The sequence below is a fragment of the Ranitomeya variabilis genome, chromosome 2 (genome assembly GCF_051348905.1).
Source record: "Ranitomeya variabilis isolate aRanVar5 chromosome 2, aRanVar5.hap1, whole genome shotgun sequence".
NCBI lineage: Eukaryota > Metazoa > Chordata > Amphibia > Anura > Dendrobatidae > Ranitomeya > Ranitomeya variabilis.
In genome coordinates this window covers 1,110,822,168-1,110,842,422 of record NC_135233.1, presented here as the reverse complement: position 1 = coordinate 1,110,842,422, position 20,255 = coordinate 1,110,822,168, and the positions used below count along the sequence as shown (strand labels likewise).

The following is a 20,255-nucleotide window of genomic DNA, read 5'->3' as shown; positions in this document are numbered from 1 at the left end:
ATCGGACCCCGAGCCCCAAGAGCCGAAGTCCTGAATTCAGCAGCGGCCACCAGCGAACCCACACATGACCCAGGACTAACCGCGTGTGCTTGCTCCCAGCGGCCGGCTGCTGTGTACATGTCAATGGCCTCCTTGCTCCTCCCGGCCTTGATGTACATCTGCTCAGCAAGCTGGAAAGAGACGCACAGGGTGAGAATGTGCAGGGCCCCAGGTGTCCAGGGGCCCCAGGTGTCAGGGTGTGTAGGGGCCCTGGGTATCAGGGTGTGCCCCAGCGCTGTACATCTCGAATACAGATTTAAGGACAGGACCCCCACAGTTCCGCACCCCCGGGTGGTCCTGTACTGACCTCGTGGTCCTGTACAGAGCGGTAGTGATGGCCGATCTTCAGGTAGTAGTCAGCCGCCGTCCGCGACTCCTGCTGCTCCAGGATCTGGACGGCTTTCCTCCACTGCCGAGCGCCTAATGCAGCGTCAATGGCCTTAATAAAGCAACTGAGGGGAGGGAACAGTGAGAAGGCCCCTGAATCTGGAAAATATCCCCCCGAATCCAGACAATATCCCCCCGAATCCAGACAATATCCCCCCCGAATCCTCACACAATATTATATCCACCTCAATCTCAGTAATAAACCCAGACCTCTGATAATATAACCCCCCACATCCGCCAATAATATAACCCCCACACACACCCGATCATATAACCACCCACACCTCCAATAATATAAGCCCCCACACCCGGATCATATAACATCCCCACACCCGATAATATTACCCCACCACATCCCCAGATCATCTCACCCCCGATCATATAACCCCCCCACATACCCCCAATCAGATAACGACGACACGCCCCCACAAACACCTCATATGCCCCCGGGATCGATGGCTGACGTGCTCACCCGGCCTCGATGTAGTGGTTTATGGCCGCATCCAGCTGCTTCTGCTGCACCAGGTGATCCCCCCAGGACTCCTCCAGCTTCACGACGTCTGAAGGAAAGGCCACACGGGCCAGCTCCACCGCTGACAACACAGGAGACCCCGGGTAAGAGACGAGAAGAGAGAAGAATGTACCCCCCACCAATGCCACAACTGACAGAGGCAGCCACAACCGACAGAGGCAGCCGCAACCGACAGAGGCAGCCGCAACCGACAGAGGCAGCCGCAACCGACAGAGGCAGCCGCAACCGACAGAGGCAGCCGCAACCGACAGAGGCAGCCGCAACCGACAGAGGCAGCCGCAACCGACAGAGGCAGCCGCAACCGACAGAGGCAGCCGCAACCGTCACCTGCCCACAGCGGAGACCACACGGTCAGCCCATCGCCAGAGACCCACTAATGACCGCGAGGTTCAGGGGCGCACATACATAACACCACAAACCAGAACAAGCATCCAGACATACACTGCATTGAAAAAGTATTCACACCTCTTGAACTTTTCTACATTTTTCATGTTACACCACAAATGTATTTTATTGGGATTTTCTGTGACAAAGTAACAAGTATGTGTGACGTGTAAAGGACATGACACAGGGTTTACTGATTATTGTAAAAATATAAGTCTGAACATTGTGCATTAGTATTCAACCCCTGCAGTCAGATACCCCTAAATAAAATCCTGAGTAACCAATCACCCCAGAAGTCACATAATTAATACACTGCATTTCCCCTGGGTGTGATTCCTTCTCAGTATAACTACAGATCTTCTGTGATGACCTCAGAGGTTTGTTTGAGAACATTGGGGATCAAACCGCACCATGAAAACCAAGGAGCCCACCAGACAGGTCAGGGATAAAGTTGTGGAGAAGAGGAAAGCAGGGATAGGTTATAACAAAATAGTCCAAGCTCTGAACATCTCACGGAGCATCAATCCATCATCCAAAACTGGAAGGAGAATGGCACAACTGCAAACCTCCCAAGACATGGCCGACCTCCTAACCTGCCATCCCGACAAGGAAAGCACTGATTAGAGAGCAGCCGAGAAGCCGATGGTCACTGAGAAGGAGCTGCTGAGATTAACAGATCAGGGGGAAGAATCTGTCCACAGGACGACTATTAAATCATATACTCCACAAATCTGACCTTTATGGAAGAGGGGCAAGAAGACATTTCCGAAAGGCGTAAGAAGTCCCATGAAGGGGACACAGCGAGCACGTGGAAGAAGGGGCTCTGGTCAGATGAGACCAAAGGAGAACTGTCTGACCTAAATGCAATAATGATTCTCTCATGGGGAAAAAACAAGATAATTTTGTAGTTATGAGACATTTTAATGGCTAACAAAAATTAATTACACTTCAGCTTCTTAGGTCACTTCCTCAGGCATGGTATGAAGAAACAAACATATGCACAAAAGAAACGAAACAAGGCATGGTCTAATAAGTGGATATTTACATAAATAAACTGAGCTCAGTGAAGGAATCCTTAATTGGATTAGATTTGTGGTTTGAAAGTTTTATAGTCCCAATAATCAAGTAAGATCAGAGGTCTGGTGCCCTCACTGTCTCTGGAGCAGGTTCCTGAACTTCCTAGTGCCCACACTGTCTCTGGAGCAGGTTACTGGTGCCCTCACTGTCTCTGGAGCAGGTTACTGGTGCCCTCACTGTCTCTGGAGCAGGTTCCTGGTGCCCTCACTGTCTCTGGAGCAGGTCCCTGGTGCCCTCACTGTCTCTGGAGCAGGTCCCTGGTGCCCTCACTGTCTCTGGAGCAGGTTCCTGGTGCCCTCACTGTCTCTGGAGCAGGTCCCTGGTGCCCTCACTGTCTCTGGAGCAGGTTCCTGGTGCCCTCACTGTCTCTGGAGCAGGTTCCTGGTGCCCTCACTGTCTCTGGAGCAGGTTCCTGGTGCCCTCACTGTCTCTGGAGCAGGTTTCTGGTGCACTCACTGTCTCTGGAGCAGGTTTCTGGTGCTCGCACTGTCTCTGGAGCAGGTTCCTGGTGCTCGCACTGTCTCTGGAGCAGATTCCTGAACTTCCTAGTGCCCACAGTGTCTCTGGAGCAGGTTCCTGGTGCCCGCACTGTCTCTGGAGGAGGTTCCTGGTGCCCTCACTGTCTCTGGAGCAGGTTCCTAGTGCCTGCACTGTCTCTGGAGCAGGTTCCTAAACTTACTAGTGCCTGCACTGTCTCTGGAGCAGGTTCCTAGTGCCATAACTGCCTCTGGAGCAGGTTACTGAACTTCCTGATGTCCGCACTGTCTCTGGAGCAGGTTCCTGGTGCCAACACTGTCTCTGGAGCAGGTTCCTGAACTTCCTGGTGCCCACACTGTCTCTGGAGCAGGTTTCTAGTGCCCGCACTGTCTCTGGAGCAGGTTCCTAGTGCCTGCACTGTCTCTGGAGCAGGTTCCTAGTGCCCTAACTGCCTCTGGAGCAGGTTCTTGAACTTCCTGGTGCTCTCACTGTCTGTGATAGGGTCTATCACAGTGATCAAAATAAACCAATTGGAAAAATCTCTTATTGTTGCCGGGTGCCGGCCGGCAGATCTTGGCGTGTGCGCTATGCATGCTCCCGACATTTTCTTCAAGGAAGAAGACTCCGAGGGTCGGGGGCCAGAGCTGGAGGGTCCAGGGATGGCAGAGGTACCGGGGGAGCTTGGTGGACCCCATTTCTGTCTACTCCGGTGTGCTAGATCATATCAGAGGAGAGACAAATGAATGGGAAATGTGACTTTTTTCTTTGCAATCGGCAATATTGGGTGAATAACGGCGATCACAAGACTGGGGACGGTAAAAACTGCTCATGCCCCCCGGGGTCTCGGCTACTCTTGGTAGTAGAGACACCGGAGATTTTCCGATGCTGGGGGGGCGCTATAAGCCTCATTTCTCAGCTCCGAGGAATAAGTACCCTTAACTGCCGTTAAATGGCGTATCGACAGTTATTAAGGACATGTTCTACCTACCCTGAGACCTTTTCAGTGAGTGTTCCCACCCCTGAGATGATTGGCCTCACTGGGTTACCTGGCTTATGAATCTTGGGACGCATGTAGAAAATTCCTATCCCGGGATCTCAGGGATAAAGTCTAGAAGGTTTGTGGAATCTGTACACAGACCTCTGATGACTCTTTTCAACTCCGTCATATATTTTGGAGTTGGGTCCTTGTCCAGTTTGGTGTAGTACTGAAAGTCCGTCAGCTGTCTGTGTGCTTCTGTAATGTAGTCGTCCATATTCAGAAGGACTATGGCACCACCTTTACCTGCAGGCTAAATAGCCATCTCCTTGTTCTTCAGGCTGTGAATTGCCGTCTGGCCTGCACAATGATTTTAGGCGTCTTTCTTTTCTTGTCCAATATCATGGACTGCACCAAATGTCTAAATGATTCAATATATTGGTCCACAATGATGTTGCGGCCAGGAGGAGGTGTCCAGCGAGATTTGTTCTTGTCCTTTAGTCTGCTTAGAAGCCTCAAGTCAAAGAACTGCTCCAGTCTCCGTCTCCTGAAATATTGTCCCATGTCACCACAAAGTTCTGTTTTGTCTAGAGGTTTCGTAGGACAAAACGTGAAAGTATGGCGAGTTCTAGTTTGGTGGGTTTGTGAGATGATAATTACACAGCTGACTTTACCTGTGTCCTTCTGGCAGTTTTGCCCCATGCTGTTTTGCTTAGGAGGACCTTCACTGGTCCCGCTTCCTGTCGAAGTCGGTGCAGTTTCTTTTTCTTGTCTATGAGATATGACTGCAGTGTCGTGTAATAATGCTGCATTTAAAAGATGACTCCTTAGAGTTTATATTTAATATAAATAATATTTAGTACAAACTTCAAGGAGACTTATTTTTTCAACTGGCTAACATGGTACCAAACCATATATTTTTTTTTTTTACCTAAATGCAAAATGCATTGTGTGAAAAAAAACTAACAATGCACATCACCTGAAAACACCATCCCCACCATCACACATGGTGGTGGCTGCATCCTGCTGTGGGGAGGCTTTTCTTCAGCAGGGGTAAGGAAGCTGGTCAGAGGTGATGGGGAGATGAATGGCGCTAAATACAGGGTGATCCTAAAGGAAAACCTGCAGGACAAGGTGGCAGAATGCCAGCAGGACAACAACCCTAAATATCCTGCCAAATTCCACACAATCTGTAACAAGACGTGAAAGTTACTGACCACAGACGTCTCCATTCCAATCTCACTGAACAAGAGCGAGTATGCAAAGAAGACGGGGCAAAATGTCACCTCTAGATGTGCAAGACCGACCCCAAAGACTGCAGCAGTGACTGTAGAGAAAGGTGGTCCTACAAAGTACTGACTCAGGGGATGAAGACAAATGTAAACGTCACATCACAAATACTTGTTACTTTCTGTTGTATCACAGAAAATCACAATAAAGCACATGCACGTTTGTGGCTGTTACGCGAAAAAATGTGAAAAAGTTCATGGGGTGTGAAGACTTCTTCAAGGCAGTGAATCACACAGCACAACCGCCACTCACCTTTTCGGAAAGCAAAGCCCTTACAGTAGCACTCTAGAGCCCGACGGGAATTGTTAGTCTTCTCCAATAGATCGCCGGCCTGCGATATGCAAGAATGGATCACGAATAATGCGACAAATCCAGAACAAGTTATACACAGAAAGCTAAAGAACGTAGCAGAAGAGCGAGAAGAAGAAAAAGTATAACCCAAGGAATACGGATCTAGAACAAGTAGTGCGCACACGTTGCAGATTTGGTGCGAATTTTCCTTGCAGATTTTCTAGATACACCTGAAGCAATCCTGATGCCATGTGAGGAGGAACCTGAAGTGTCACGCACACATCGCTTATTGTGACTTGTAGACTTGGTGCAGAGAATCATCTGCAGCGTCAATTCTCTGGGCGCTTTTCACCATTCACTTCACTCAAATCAGGCAAAAACGTACCGATAACAAGCGCTTTTTAAGCCGCTTATTTCATGCCACGAGATGCAGAGTTTTTATTCAACGTGTGCACATACCCTTAAGAGAAACATATGGACATAGAAAAAAATGAAGAATATGGAGAAATAAAGATCCAGAACATTAAAGCGATGAGGAATAGAATTCTACTACAAGATATAAACAGATGTGCGCAAGATATGGAAGGAAGCATCACCCTCCACAAAGAGGAGAAAGCATCAACAGAGTAGAAAAAAAGAGGATCTACAATACAGCATGGACGGGGAGAAGGATCTACAATACGGCACGGACGGGGAGAAAGATCTACAATACAGCACGGACGGGGAGAAGGATCTACAATACGGCACAGACGGGGAGAAGGATCTACAATACGGCACGGACGGGGAGAAGGATCTACAATACGGCACGGACGGGGAGAAGGATCTACAATACGGCATGGATGGGGAGAAGGATCTACAATACTGCACAGACGAGAAGAAGGATCTACAATACAGCACAGATGGGGAGAAGGATATACAATACGGCACAGACGGGGAGAAGGATCTACAATACGGCACAGACAGGGCGAGAAGGATCTACAACACGGCACAGACAGGGGGAGAGATCTAGAATACAGAACAGACGGAGAGAAGGATCTACAATACGGCACAGATGGGGGAGAAGGATCTACAATACTGCACAGACAGGGGGAGGAAGATCTAGATTATAGCAGATAGGATGAGAAAGATCTAGAATACAACACAGACAGAGACAAAAGGATCTAGATTACAGCACAGACAGAGGAGGAGAAGGATCTAGAACACGCCACAGACAAAGGGAGAATGATCTGGAATACGACATGACCTGGAACAGACGGAGGGGGGAGATCTAGAACGATGTGATCCAATGGATGCAGAAAGTGGAGGCCATAGAGGGAGAATCTCCTCACAAAATGCTTCAATAAAAAGCCAAAATACATCTGACCTCAAGGAGCTTTCTCCAGGACCGCTCCTGAACCACAAACCTAGGCGCTAACGCTGTGCAGACTGAACAGCTGAGACTCGCAGCCCAGTGGGATCACATGAAGAAGACTACAACATGTCACATGGTGGGCAGTACACCAGGCACACCAACTCACCCGCTCATAGAAGTCCCCTGTAATGAGGGCGGCAGTGACTCTGCCCATCAGCTCCGGCTCCAACAGCAGCTGCTCCTGACCCATGCATAGTCTGGCCGCTTTGGCGGGGAGTCCTGCGCGGAGGTACAGATTGACAGCAGCTACATAGTCGCCCTCCTGCTCCCGAACTTCTCCCGCTTTCTCTTCCTGGTGGCTGTCAGCGAGGTACTGCAAGTAGCTGCGCTTCAGGTTCTCCAGCTCCGGATGACCCTGAGGAATGGGGAAAACAGAAATGTTATCATGTGCACAGCCGTCCTGAACTGGAATGTATACAAAGAGGACCGCGCGAGGACCGGCCCCGACCTACAGGTGTGTACAAAGAGGAACGCGCGAGGACCGGCCCCGACCTACAGGTGTGTACAAACAGGAACATGTGAGGACCGGCCCGACCTACAGGTGTATACAAAGAGGAACGCGCGAGGACCGGCCCCGACCTACAGGTGTGTACAAACAGGAACATGTGAGGACCGGCCCTGACCTACAGGTGTGTACAAACAGGACCGCGTGAGGACCGGCCCCGACCTACAGGTGTGTACAAACAGGAACATGTGAGGACCGGCCCCGACCTACAGGTGTGTACAAACAGGAACATGTGAGGACCGGCCCCGACCTAGAGGTGTGTACAAAGAGGAACCCGTGAGGACCGGCCCCGACCTACAGTTGTGTACAAACAGGAACATGTGAGGACCGGCCCCGACCTACAGGTGTGTACAAACAGGACAGCGTGAGGACCGGCCCCTAGCTACAGGTGTGTACAAACAGGAACACGTGAGGACCAGCCCCGACCTACAGGTGTGTACAAACAGGAACACGTGAGGACCGGCCCCGACCTACAGGTGTGTACAAACAGGAACACGTGAGGACCGGCCCCGACCTACAGGTGTGTACAAACAGGAACACGTGAGGACCGGCCCCGACCTACAGGTGTGTACAAAGAGGACAGCGTGAGGACCGGCCCCGACCTAGAGGTGTGTACAAACAGGAACACGTGAGGACCGGCCCCGACCTACAGGTGTGTACAAACCGGAACACGTGAGGACCGGCCCCGACCTACAGGTGTGTACAAACAGGAACACGTGAGGACCGGCCCCGACCTACAGGTGTGTACAAAGAGGACAGCGTGAGGACCGGCCCCGACCTAGAGGTGTGTACAAACAGGAACCCGTGAGGACCGGCCCCGACCTAGAGGTGTGTACAAAATAAGAGGAAAACACGGCACTCAATAGGAAAAATTGTTGTTGGTGCTCAAGTAGGGTCTCCAACCCATCAGACAATACTAAGAAAGAACTTGGCACTCAGTCTACGAAAAAATTGTTTTTGCTTCCTTTTATTAATGCATCCAGAGCAAAAATAAACATTTTCGGTCCAACAATGGACCTTCATCAGACAAATCTTTGATATGGAACTGGATGCGGAAGCAATCCAGGTAAGGTGAGGAACATACAAAGCTGTATGAAAGCCTGCTGCGACGGGTAAATATGCTGAAGAATGGAACACCAATCACAAGAGGAGAATGATAAGCGCCGGGGTTAGGAGCAAACGAAGTTGCAGAAGCAAAGCGCTGTGTCCGGAGCAGTAAGGAGAAAGCGCGGCAGCGCGCCGAGCAGCAGGAGGGACCCTTCACATTATGTACGACTTGGGTCAAACTCTTCTGGCTGAGAAGAACGGAATCAATCCCATGAATAGGAAAGGATCTCGCCAGCGTCCTACTGATCTGACCATGGGTCTGAGCAAAGCGAGAATCCACCAGACTGACTCCAGCTCCACTTTCCACAAGAATCAGAAGTCTCCATTTCCCAACAACCACTATTTCAGCCAAAACGGTCAACTGACACGAAAAAAACTGGAGGAAATGTCCACACCCTGGACGTCTCCCTCCAAGCGACCGGAGGAATGCAGACTTTATGATGGAGTACTAATTTTGGCATGAGATGGGCAGACGTTAATATAATGATCAGTAAGACCACAGTAAAAACATGCCCCTGTCCCACGGTGAACCGCAGGCAACCTAGATAATAAGGTCTACTGTTACAAGGTCCTCAATTTGGCAAAAAAGGACTCCTCCATATCCAGAGGTTGTGTGGCTTTAGTTTATAGCATGTCCTTGCCATCCTGATGAAGTCTCATGTCAGGAGTCATCTAGCATCCTTTTGTGTCTCCTAGCAGAACATGGATGTACGGCCTCAGCAAAAGGTAGTCTTCTTACGACACTACCAGCTACCAAACATGTCAGAGGAGAAGATGGTAACAATATAGCAGCTTAAAGAACGTCTTCGCTTACTCCACACTTGGCATGATAAAATAAAGCCTATACTCACTGCTTGTGCAGCTGCTGTTCCCGCGATGTCGGCACTCACTCTCCCCGGGGCTCGAATGTCTTCTCTTATCCCACACTTGGCCCCGATACAATAATAAAGCCTATACTCACCTCCCGTGCCGATGCTGTTCCCGCTGTGTCGGCACTCGCTCTCCCTGTAGTGGTAACATCTTCTCTTACTCCACACTTGGCCTGATAAAATAATAAAGTGTATACTCACCTCCTGTGCCGATGCGGTTCCCGCGGTGTTGGCACTCGCTCTCCCTGTGGTGGTAACGTCTTCTCTTACCCCACACTTGGCCTGATAAAATAATAAAGCCTATTCTCACCTCCTGTGCCGATGCTGTTCCCGCGGTGTTGGCACTCGCTCTCCCCGGGGCGCCAACGTCTTCTCTTACCCCACACTTGGCCCCTATACAATAATAAAGCCTATACTCACCTCCCGTGTGGTGCTGTTCCTGGGGTGTTCGCACTCGCTCTACCTGTGGTGGTAACGTCTTCTCCTACCCCACACTTGGCCCCGATACAAGAATAAAGCCTATACTCACCTCCCGTGTGGTGCTGTTCCCGCTGTGTTGGCATTTGCTCTCCCTGTGGTGGTAACGTCTTCTCCTACCCCACACTTGGCCCCGATACAATAATAAAGCCTATACTCACCTCCTCTGTGGTGCAGTTCCCGCAGTGTTGGCATTTGCTCTCCCTGTGGTGGTAACGTCTTCTCCTACCCCACACTTGGCCCCGATACAATAATAAAGCCTATACTCACCTCCTGTGCCGGTGCTGTTCCCGCGGTGTTGGCATTTGCTCTCCCTGTGGTGGTAACGTCTTCTCTTACCCCACACTTGGCCCCGATACAATAATAAAGCCTATACTCACCTCCTGTGTGGTGCAGTTCCCGCAGTGTTGGCACTCGCTCTCCCCGTGGTGGTAACGTCTTCTCTTACCCCACACTTGGCCCCGATACAATAATAAAGCCTATACTCACCTCCCGTGTGGTGCAGTTCCCGCAGTGTTGGCACTCGCTCTCCCTGTGGTGGTAACGTCTTCTCCTACCCCACACTTGGCCCCGATACAATAATAAAGCCTATACTCACCTCCTGTGTGGTGCTGTTCCCACGGTGTTGGTACTCGCTCTCCCTGTGGTGGTAACGTCTTCTCCTACCCCACACTTGGCCTCGATACAATAATAAAGCCTATACTCACCTCCTGTGTGGTGCTGTTCCCGCGGTGTTGGCACTCGCTCTCCCTGTGGTGGTAACGTCTTTTCTTACCCCACACTTGGCCCCAATACAATAATAAAGCCTATACTCACCTCCTGTGTGGTGCTGTTCCCGCGGTGTTGGCACTCGCTCTCCCCGGGGCTCTCATGCGCTGCTGTGACACGTGACCCTGGCGCCCAATCTGAGCTGGTGTCACTGTCCCAGCCTCTTGTTGAACTGAGCAGGAAGAAGTCAGATCAGCTGCAGCCTGGACATACTGTTCATGTTCGATTTGTCCGGGGACAGTGACGCCAGCGTTGATTGGACCAAACATTTTGATCAATAAGGGGTTGTCCTATAAGTGGACAACCCCTTTAAGTTACCCTCAAAACATGGTCTAAAGCAGAGATTTGAGGCATACTATTCGGCCAGACTGGACCCAGTCACCAGGGGTGCACCTCGTGTCAGACATTGGAGGTTCATGCTTTAAATAGGCCACAAAATGTTTCTGGATTCATAAGTGACACTTGCATGTTTGTGTTGAGACCCAGCTGATGCAGAAAGCTACAAGGTTACAGCTCAAACACTCATGTGGGAGGTGGGATGTAGACATGGGGTCCTGAAGTGATGGAGGGTCCCGTTTTACAGGAGCGGTCACGAGGGAGCTCTCTGCAGTCTCTGAGAATTAGCAGGCTTTCCACACTCCTTACCATCCACGGAGAAGTGGGAGGGTGAGAGGGACAACCCGTGAGCTTAAGGTCAGAACTAGAGAGCATGTTCATGAAACTGAAAAAGCTAAAACTGCACAACACATGGAGTCCTTCAAAACCTTACCAAGACATTTTCGACAATTCCAAAGATGTGATCCAAGTGTTTATCAAGGCAATAGATCAAATCTCTCTAGGGCCACGGGGTGGGGATTTTCACTATGTCACCTCCACACAAACCAGGTTTTTTTTATCTATTGTATATATGTTTTTTTGTATTACTGTATATATATATATATACACAGTCATGGCCAAAAGTATTCACACCCCTGCAATTCTGTCAGATAATACTCAGTTTCTTCCTGAAAATGATTGCAAACACAAATTCTTTGGTATTATTATCTTCATTTAATTTGTCTTAAATGAATAACCACAAAAGAGAATGAAGCAAAAAGCAAAACATTGATCATTTCACACAAAACTCCAAAAATGGGCCAGACAAAAGTATTGGCACCCTCAGCCTAATACTTGTTTGCACAACCTTTAGCCAAAATAACTGCGACCAACCGCTTCCGGTAACCATCAATGAGTTTCTTACAATGCTCTGCTGGAATTTTACACCATTCTTCCTTGGCAAACTGCTCCAGGTCCCTGATATTTGAAGGGTGCCTTCTCCAAACTGCCATTTTTAGATCTCTCCACAGGTGTTCTATGGGATTCAGGTCTGGACTCATTGCTGGCCACCTTAGAAGTCTCCAGTGCTTTCTCTCAAACCATTTTCTAGTGCTTTTTGAAGTGTGTTTTGGGCCATTGTCCTGCTGGAAGACCCATGACCTCTGAGGGAGACCCAGCTTTCTCACACTGGGCCCTACATTATGCTGCAAAATTTGTTGGTAGTCTTCAGACTTCATAATGCCATGCACACGGTCAAGCAGTCCAGTGCCAGAGGCAGCAAAGCAACCCCAAAACATCAGGGAACCTCCGCCATGTTTGACTGTAGGGACCGTGTTCTTTTCTTTGAATTCCTCTTTTTTTCTCCTGTAAACTCTATGTTGATGCCTTTGCCCAAAAAGCTCTACTTGTGTCTCATCTGACCAGAGAACATTCTTCCAAAACGTTTTAGGCTTTTTCAGGTAAGTTTTGGCAAACTCCGGCCTGGCTTTTTTATGTCTCGGGGTAAGAAGTGGGTCTTCCTGGGTCTACTACCATACAGTCCCTTTTCATTCAGACGCCGACGGATAGTACGGGTTGACACTGTTGTACCCTCGGACTGCAGGGCAGCTTGAACTTGTTTGGATGTTAGTCGAGGTTCTTTATCCAACATCCGCACAATCTTGCGTTGAAATCTCTTTTCAATTTTTCTTTTCCGTCCACATCTAGGTTAGCCACAGTGCCATGGGCTTTAAACTTCTTGATGACACTGCGCACGGTAGACACAGGAACATTCAGGTCTTTGGAGATGGACTTGTAGCCTTGAGATTGCTCATGTTTCCTCACAATTTGGTTTCTCAAGTCCTCCGACAGTTCTTTGGTCTTCTTTCTTTTCTCCATGCTCAATGTGGTACACACAAGGACACAGGACAGAGGTTGAGTCAACTTTAATCCATGTCAACTGGCTGCAAGTGTGATTTAGTTATTGCCAACACCTGTTAGGTGCCACAGGTAAGGTACAGGTGCTGTTAATTACACCAATTAGAGAAGCATCACATGATTTTTCCAACAGTGCCAATACTTTTGTCCACCCCCTTTTTCATGTTTGGTGTGAAATTATATCCAATTTGGCTTTAGAACAATTCTTTTTGTGTTTTTTTCATTTAAGACAAATTAAATGAATATAATAACAAAGAATTTGTGTTTGCAATCATTTTCAGGAAGAAAATATATATATATATATATATATATATATATTGTAGGGATTTCACTCACTCAGGTGCGACGGCTGACACTTAGGAGGCAGGTTCCAACAAAAGTTCAAGGGTTTATTGCTTCATAAACCAGTTTAGCATAAACAGGAAAAACAAATAGCCTTAAACTCAGGCAAAAGAGAAAAACAACTGTCCGTTCCTTCAGGCTCCGTGCTGGAGCCTAACACACTGGAGGCTAGCAGCTCCACACATATCCCCCTGTGTTAAGGATCAGCCTGTCTTATATAAAGCTAACCACACCCAGTAACCCATCACGATTAGCCATGTGGTCTGACATTACCACAGGTCCTGAACACACATATATACATGGTAATATACAATCAAGAAATACTCCGGGCTACATTACAGCAACAAGGCACTTATGTGGCACATACCTCCCATCGACTACACACCCTTTAGCCATGCTACATACCTCCCCCCTCTTCCAAAAGCCGTGGGGCTTGGCACTTTTTCCCACTAAACAAGGGATTCTTGATAGGGCATCCGCATTAGCATGCAGCTTTCCGGCCCTATGTTCCACATGGAAACTGAAGTCCTGCAGGGCTAAGAACCAACGGGTGACCCTAGCATTTCTACCCTTCGTTTCCCTCATCCACGTAAGTGGGGCATGGTCAGATATCAGTCTGAATTTACGACCCAGCAGATAGTACCGTAACGTGTCCACCGCCCACTTTATGGCCAAGCACTCCTTCTCAACGACTGAGTAGTTCTTTTCAGACGAGGACAACTTCCTACTCAGATAGAGGACAGGATGCTCCTCCCCATGTAGCTCCTGGGAAAGGACTGCTCCCACCCCGACATCTGAGGCATCTGTCTGAAGAATAAACTCTTTTTTGAAGTTTGGGGCCATCAGAACGGGTTGCTTACACAAAGCCTCTTTCATTTCTTGGAAGGCTGACTCTGTTTCTTCGGACCACTTAACCATTACTGATTTTGTCCCTTTTAGCAGGTCAGTCAGAGGCGCAGCCATCGTGGCGAAGTTTGGGATGAACCTCCTGTAATATCCCACGATTCCCAGGAAGGCTTTAACTTGCTTCTTGGAAACTGGTTTTGGCCATGTTTGAATTGCCTCCACTTTACTGATTTGGGGTTTTATTTCTCCACGACCCACTATGTATCCAAGGTACTTAGCTTCTTCTTTACCCAAGGCACACTTCCTCGGGTTTATTGTAAATCCGGCCTCTCTTATAGCATCAAACACCGCTTGGACCTTTTCCAGATGACTCTCCCAGTCCGGGCTAAAGATGACGATATCATCCAGGTACGCAGCAGCGTATGCCTTATGGGGGGCAAGGATTCTATCCATAGCCCTCTGGAAGGTCGCCGGAGCTCCCTGTAGGCCAAACGGCATCCGGACATACTGGAAACATCCATCTGGTGTAGAAAACGCCGTCTTCTCCTTGGGTTCCTGTGCCATGGGGATCTGCCAATACCCCTTCGTCAAATCCAAGGTGGTTATGTACCTGGCGGGCCCAAGCCTTTCGATGAGCTCATCAACGCGGGGCATGGGATAAGCGTCAAACTTGGAGACCTCATTCAACTTCCGATAGTCGTTGCAAAACATCCACTCTCCATCAGGTTTTGGGACCAGGACAATTGGGCTCGACCAACCTCTCTTGGATTCCTCAATGACTCCGAGCTTCAACATACGCTCCACTTCCTTGGAGATAACTTCTCGACGAGCCTCAGGAATACGATAGGGCTTCACGTTCACCCGCACATGTGGCTCTGTTAGGACCTCGTGCGCTATGACCTTCGTCAGTCCTGGCAACTCTGAAAACAGGTCCCTGTTTTTCTGGAGTAACTCCCGGCACTGTTGTTTCTGGGTCTTCGATAGCGTCTCTGCTATAGTAACCGCTCCAACCTCACCTTCTGGGTTGCTTAACAACGATGGAGTTACTGTCGGCTCTCTTGCCATGGCTTGATGAGGTTGACATGGTACACTTGGAATGGTTTCCGTCTTCCTGGTTGGGGAATTTTATAATTTACTTCACCAAGTTTCTCGACAACCTCATATGGCCCTTGCCATTTGGCCAAGAACTTGCTTTCCACCGTCGGAACTAACACAAGAACTCGGTCTCCCGGATTGAACTGCCTCACTGTTGCAGACCGGTTGTAGATTCTGGCCTGAGCTTCTTGTGCCTAGAGGAGGTGTTCTTTCACGATAGGCATCACCTTTGCAATCCTCTGCTGCATCAGGGCCACATGCTCAATGACGCTTCTGTGGGGCGTGGCTTCGGCTTCCCAGGCTTCCTTGGCTACATCCAGGAGTCCTCGCGGATGTCGGCCATATAGAAGCTCAAACGGTGAGAACCCTGTGGAGGCCTGTGGAACTTCACGAATGGAAAACATCAGATAGGGTAAGAGACAATCCCAGTCTCTACCGTCTTCCTCTATAGCTTTTCTCAGCATGCTCTTCAGTGTCTTGTTAAACCTCTCAACAAGACCATCTGACTGAGGATGGTACACCGAGGTCCTCAACTGGGAGATTTTCAGGGCTTTGCATAACTCCCTCATCACCTTGCTCATGAAAGGTGTCCCCTGGTCAGTCAGGATCTCCTTCGGCAGACCTGTCCGGGAAAAGACATGGACCAACTCGTGGGCTATAGTCTTCGAGGAAGAATTTCTCAAGGGAATTGCCTCAGGATAGCGTGTGGCACAGTCCAGGATGACTAATATATACTGATGGCCCCGGGCTGATTTAACTAAGGGACCAACTAAGTCCATGGCAATTCTCTCGAACGGTACCTCAATAATGGGCAGTGGCACAAGGGGGTTCCGGAAATGAGGAGTGGGAGCAGTTAGCTGACAAGTAGGGCAGGACCTGCAATAGTTCACTATTTCTCGGTGACACCCAGGCCAATAGAACCTCTGCACAACCCGTTCCTGCGTTTTTTCCACCCCTAGGTGTCCACCCAAGATGTGTGAATGGGCCATGTCCAACACCTTCCGTCTATATGGACCCGGCACTACCAACTGCTCTACCAACTCCTCCCTTATTTTCGTGACCCGGTACAACAACTCCCCACTCATCAGAAAATGGGGAAACCTTGTGTCTGCCCCCGGCTCCTGTACCACCCCGTCAATAACTGTGACATTATTAAAGGCTTCCCTCAGAGTGGGGTCCCTATGTTGGGCAGTCCCAAAATTTTCACCGGTTACCTCTAACTCCATAGTGTCAGATGCAGGGGACACTTCCTCCTCATCCCCAACCATCACACAAAAAGGAAACCTGTCTGTCTCTGGGTGTGGTGACACCCTTCCAGGGTTCACTGGTTCCCTATTCTTGCTAGGGAGCTCAGAACCTTTTCCCCACAAATTCCAAAACAGACAGAAATCCCGGCCAATAATTATAGGGTGCAACAAGTCCTGCACGACGCCGACTATGTGGGACTCAGTGCCACATGCTGTTTTAATGTCCACCCTGGCCAAAGGGTAGTCCTTGGCATCACCATGTATGCACCGCACGCCGACCTTCTTTCCCGGGAGCAGGTGGAGAGGGAAAGTGGCCCTCACCAGGGTCACTAAGCTCCCTGAGTCTAACAGCGCCGTTGCTGCTCGACCTTTCACCTTTACGGGACACGCTTGAGGTCCCTCGTTGGGCGGAGAGTTCACACTGCAGGCAGGATACGCATAGTATGAACAACGGCGTCCCATGCTGCAGTCCATCTGCTCAGTGGTCTGGGAACAACGGGCAGCTATATGTCCTGGCCTGTGGCACTTCCAGCAAATAATATCACCCGTAGGGACCTTGGGCACCACCTCCCCCGCCCTTTGTGACCTTGGACGCGCCACCCCTTTTTGGGACTCGGCAGCTTTCTGGGACCCCCAGTACGGCACAGGCTGCCTCCCAAAGGAGCCTTCCATCCCTTGGTATCTCTCGACCAGTCCGATCAGTTCGTCGGCACTCTGGGGATCACCCTGGGCAACCCAAGTCTGTATGGACCTCGGGAGGGAATGCACAAACCGATCCATCATTACCCGTTCCACCATCTGTGCAGGTGTACATGACTCTGGCTGCAGCCATTTCTGGACCAGGTGCAACAGATCAAATATTTGAGAGCGAGGCGGTTTGTCCCGGTGATAGGCCCAGCTGTGAACTCGCTGTGCCCTGACAGTCAGTGTCACCCCCAAACGTGCGAGAATCTCGACTTTCAACTTGTGATACTCCTTGGCATCCTGCAAGGTCAAATCATAGTACGCCTTCTGGGGTTCTCCCGTCAGGTATGGGGCCAGTACCTCTGCCCACTGCTCTGGCGGGAGTTTTTCCCTCTCAGCGACCCTCTCAAACACCGTCAGGAAGGCCTCAACATCATCCCCGGGGGTCATTTTCTGCAATGTGCGTCTTACCGTATTCTGGACGTGGGTGTCATCAGCCAAACCTGGGGTTGGGGCACTCGACTTGCCCTGGATGGCGGTTGCCAGAAGCTGCATCTGCTGCCGTTGCTCCTGCTGGCTCTGTTGTATCTGCTGCTGGCTCTGTTGTATCTGCAGCATCAACAGCCTGTTGGTCTCTTGCTGCCGTTGCTCCTGCTGGCTCTGCGACTGGACCAAGTGTTTCAGCAGTTCCTCCATTTTCCCCGGCTGGCTTACAACAGACTTGACCCAGGACATTCAATAACAGACTTTTCGTCTCCGCTGGGAACGCAGCCCGCACGTCTACCACCAATTGTAGGGATTTCACTCACTGAAGAAGTCCAAGCGAAACGTGCGTTGGGGCAGTGAGGAATCTTTGGTTGCTTTGTATCTACCTCACTAAGTAATTTACTTCTTACCTAGTGCTTACACAGCGGTTAGGCAGCTCTCTTGCCACTACCCGTTCCTATGACTGCACCATTCATCCTGTTTGCACATTGCACTTTTGATTACGGTAATTTACTTTTCATATGCGTCATTTTGATTGGATTAATACTGAATTTATGATATTTATGCACAAACTTCTTGATTCCTTTTAAGTTCAGTCACTATGACCAATGGCTTATGGGCTCGATGATTGAAATCTATCACCTTACTTACTGGTTTGTTGTCTTGTGACCTGCACTCGGCACTTTGTATGATAACCTGTGCCATTTAGTGCAGCCTTTTTATTTTCTATCATGTCTACTTTATGTGATTTATTTAGTGGTGGTTTATCTCCTCCTTCTCCCACTGTTCTCACTGCCCCCAACAAGGACACTGAATGAGGTTATGAATGATCACGGGGATAACAAGGTCATCAGACATCACCAGGTGCCAGAAGACGTGGACACCAGTACTTCACCTAGAGACTGCGGGATGTATACTCACAATCCTGGGAGCTTCAAGGGTCTAAGCGGGGGGCTCTAAGAGATCATACACAAATGTATGAAACTATTATTATCATGGTTTGTTGGTATATGTAGCCGTAAAAGCGCTAGTCAGTATTATAGCCAAGTAATCCAGTCCATGTGTGCGGGAAACCTCGTCAAAGATCCCCTGGTCGTATATTACATTCCTAGAGAAGAGATCCAGTGTTGTGATACAATTATAGGTCTTCAGGCAGGGAACGGAGGTGGAGCAGGGAGGAAAGTGCTATATACGCGCCTATATACTTACTGAAATACCCGGAATTGGTCACAAAAGGGGGGGAATGTGAGAGAACAGATTACATTTTATGACTGTGGTCTCCATCTTGACTTGTAACCCCCATATATCATCGTGAACAAGTAACACTGGTGGGAGGGAAGTTTCACATCTCTGTTCAAGCAACTAAAGTTCCTCTTGGCTCAAAGTTCAGAGGGAACTTGTCCTTTGTCTGTGACCCCATTTAAAGTGCCTACATGTGCCAATAAACCAGAAGTCCTGGGTACACCGTACAAGGCTACGCACATAAAACAAACCTTATTAATTTCGAGTTCAAAAGACATAGAAGAGCGTGCACTTTGCTCCCAATGTAGACAGGGGTCTTCACAACCTCATGACTTCACAGGGGACACGTGCTGTGATCACACACTGGTCTCACCTTTGCCTCGGCTACAGCGATGCCCTCATCCCACATGTGCAGCTCCTGGTACATCATGATGGCGTCAGTCACCGCGTTCTGGGGAGGAACCAGGAGAGGAAATCCAGGCTCAGGAGACACACATACATATGAGACGGACCACCCCACCCCATACACATCACACCCGTATGCGGATACAATGATTTTTCAACCTCTATTCCACTATTCTTCCCTTACTTGTTCTAGGTAGACGGTCTCTGCGCGCTTATAGTTCTGCTCCAACATGGCCAGTCGGGCTTGGACCTTGTAATTTCTTAAGCCATCACCACCCTGGAAGTAAAGAAATTAAATAATTGAAGGGGCGACAAAGATGCCCTGTGTGTAATTGCAGAACACCAGCTCTCCAGAAGAGCAACTCCAGATGTGTGCCGACCCCAGCACCGCTTGCTCCTCCAGGGGATGTGGCCGACCCCAGCACCGCTCGCTCCTCCAGGAGATGTGCGCCGACCCCAGCACCGCTCGCTCCACCAGGAGATGTGCGCCGACCCCAGCACCACTCGATCCTCCAGGAGATGTGAGCCGACCCCAGCACCGCTCGCTCCTCCAGGAGATGTGCGCCGACCCCAGCACTGCTCGCAACTTCAGGAGATGTGCGCCGACTCCAGCACTGCTCGCTCCTCCAGGAGATGTGCGCCGACCCCAGCACTGCTCACAACTTCAGGAGATGTGCGCCGACTCCAGCACTGCTCGCTCCTCCAGGAGATGTGCGCCGACCCCAGCACTGCTCGCAACTTCAGGAGATGTGCGCCGACTCCAGCAGTGCTCTCTCCTCCAGGAGATGTGCGCTGACCCCAGCACCGCTCGCTCCACCAGGAGATGTGCGCCAACCCCAGCACCCCTCGCTCCTCCAGGAGATGTGCGCCGACCCCAGCACCGCTCACTCCTCCAGATGTGCGCCAACTCCAGCAACACTCTTCTGAAGGACAGGGCAGAGCACAGTTATTAGAATGTGCTGGATACTCACAAGATCACCTGTGCTCTGATCGGCAATCTCATTCGTGTGCCGCAAAAATTTGGCTTTGGCGACATCTCCCAGGGCAGAGAAACATCTGTAAGAAAAACAACAAGACAGATTAAAA

The 20,255-nt window shown here is 49.8% G+C and overlaps 1 protein-coding gene across 2 annotated transcripts in view; it reads right to left on the bottom strand.

The window, feature by feature from the left end:
• Positions 1-20,255, bottom strand: part of IFT172 (intraflagellar transport 172) — a 76,387-nt gene that overhangs the window by 28,488 nt on the left and 27,644 nt on the right. For both annotated transcript variants that reach the window (XM_077291975.1, XM_077291974.1), the window contains 8 exons: positions 20,141-20,225; positions 19,354-19,446; positions 19,138-19,215; positions 6,971-7,219; positions 5,415-5,493; positions 899-1,019; positions 347-491; positions 81-170 (listed from right to left, as the gene is read on the bottom strand). In XM_077291975.1, the coding sequence (XP_077148090.1) occupies positions 81-170; positions 347-491; positions 899-1,019; positions 5,415-5,493; positions 6,971-7,219; positions 19,138-19,215; positions 19,354-19,446; positions 20,141-20,225 (940 nt within the window). The remainder of the gene's footprint in view (positions 1-80; positions 171-346; positions 492-898; positions 1,020-5,414; positions 5,494-6,970; positions 7,220-19,137; positions 19,216-19,353; positions 19,447-20,140; positions 20,226-20,255) is intronic.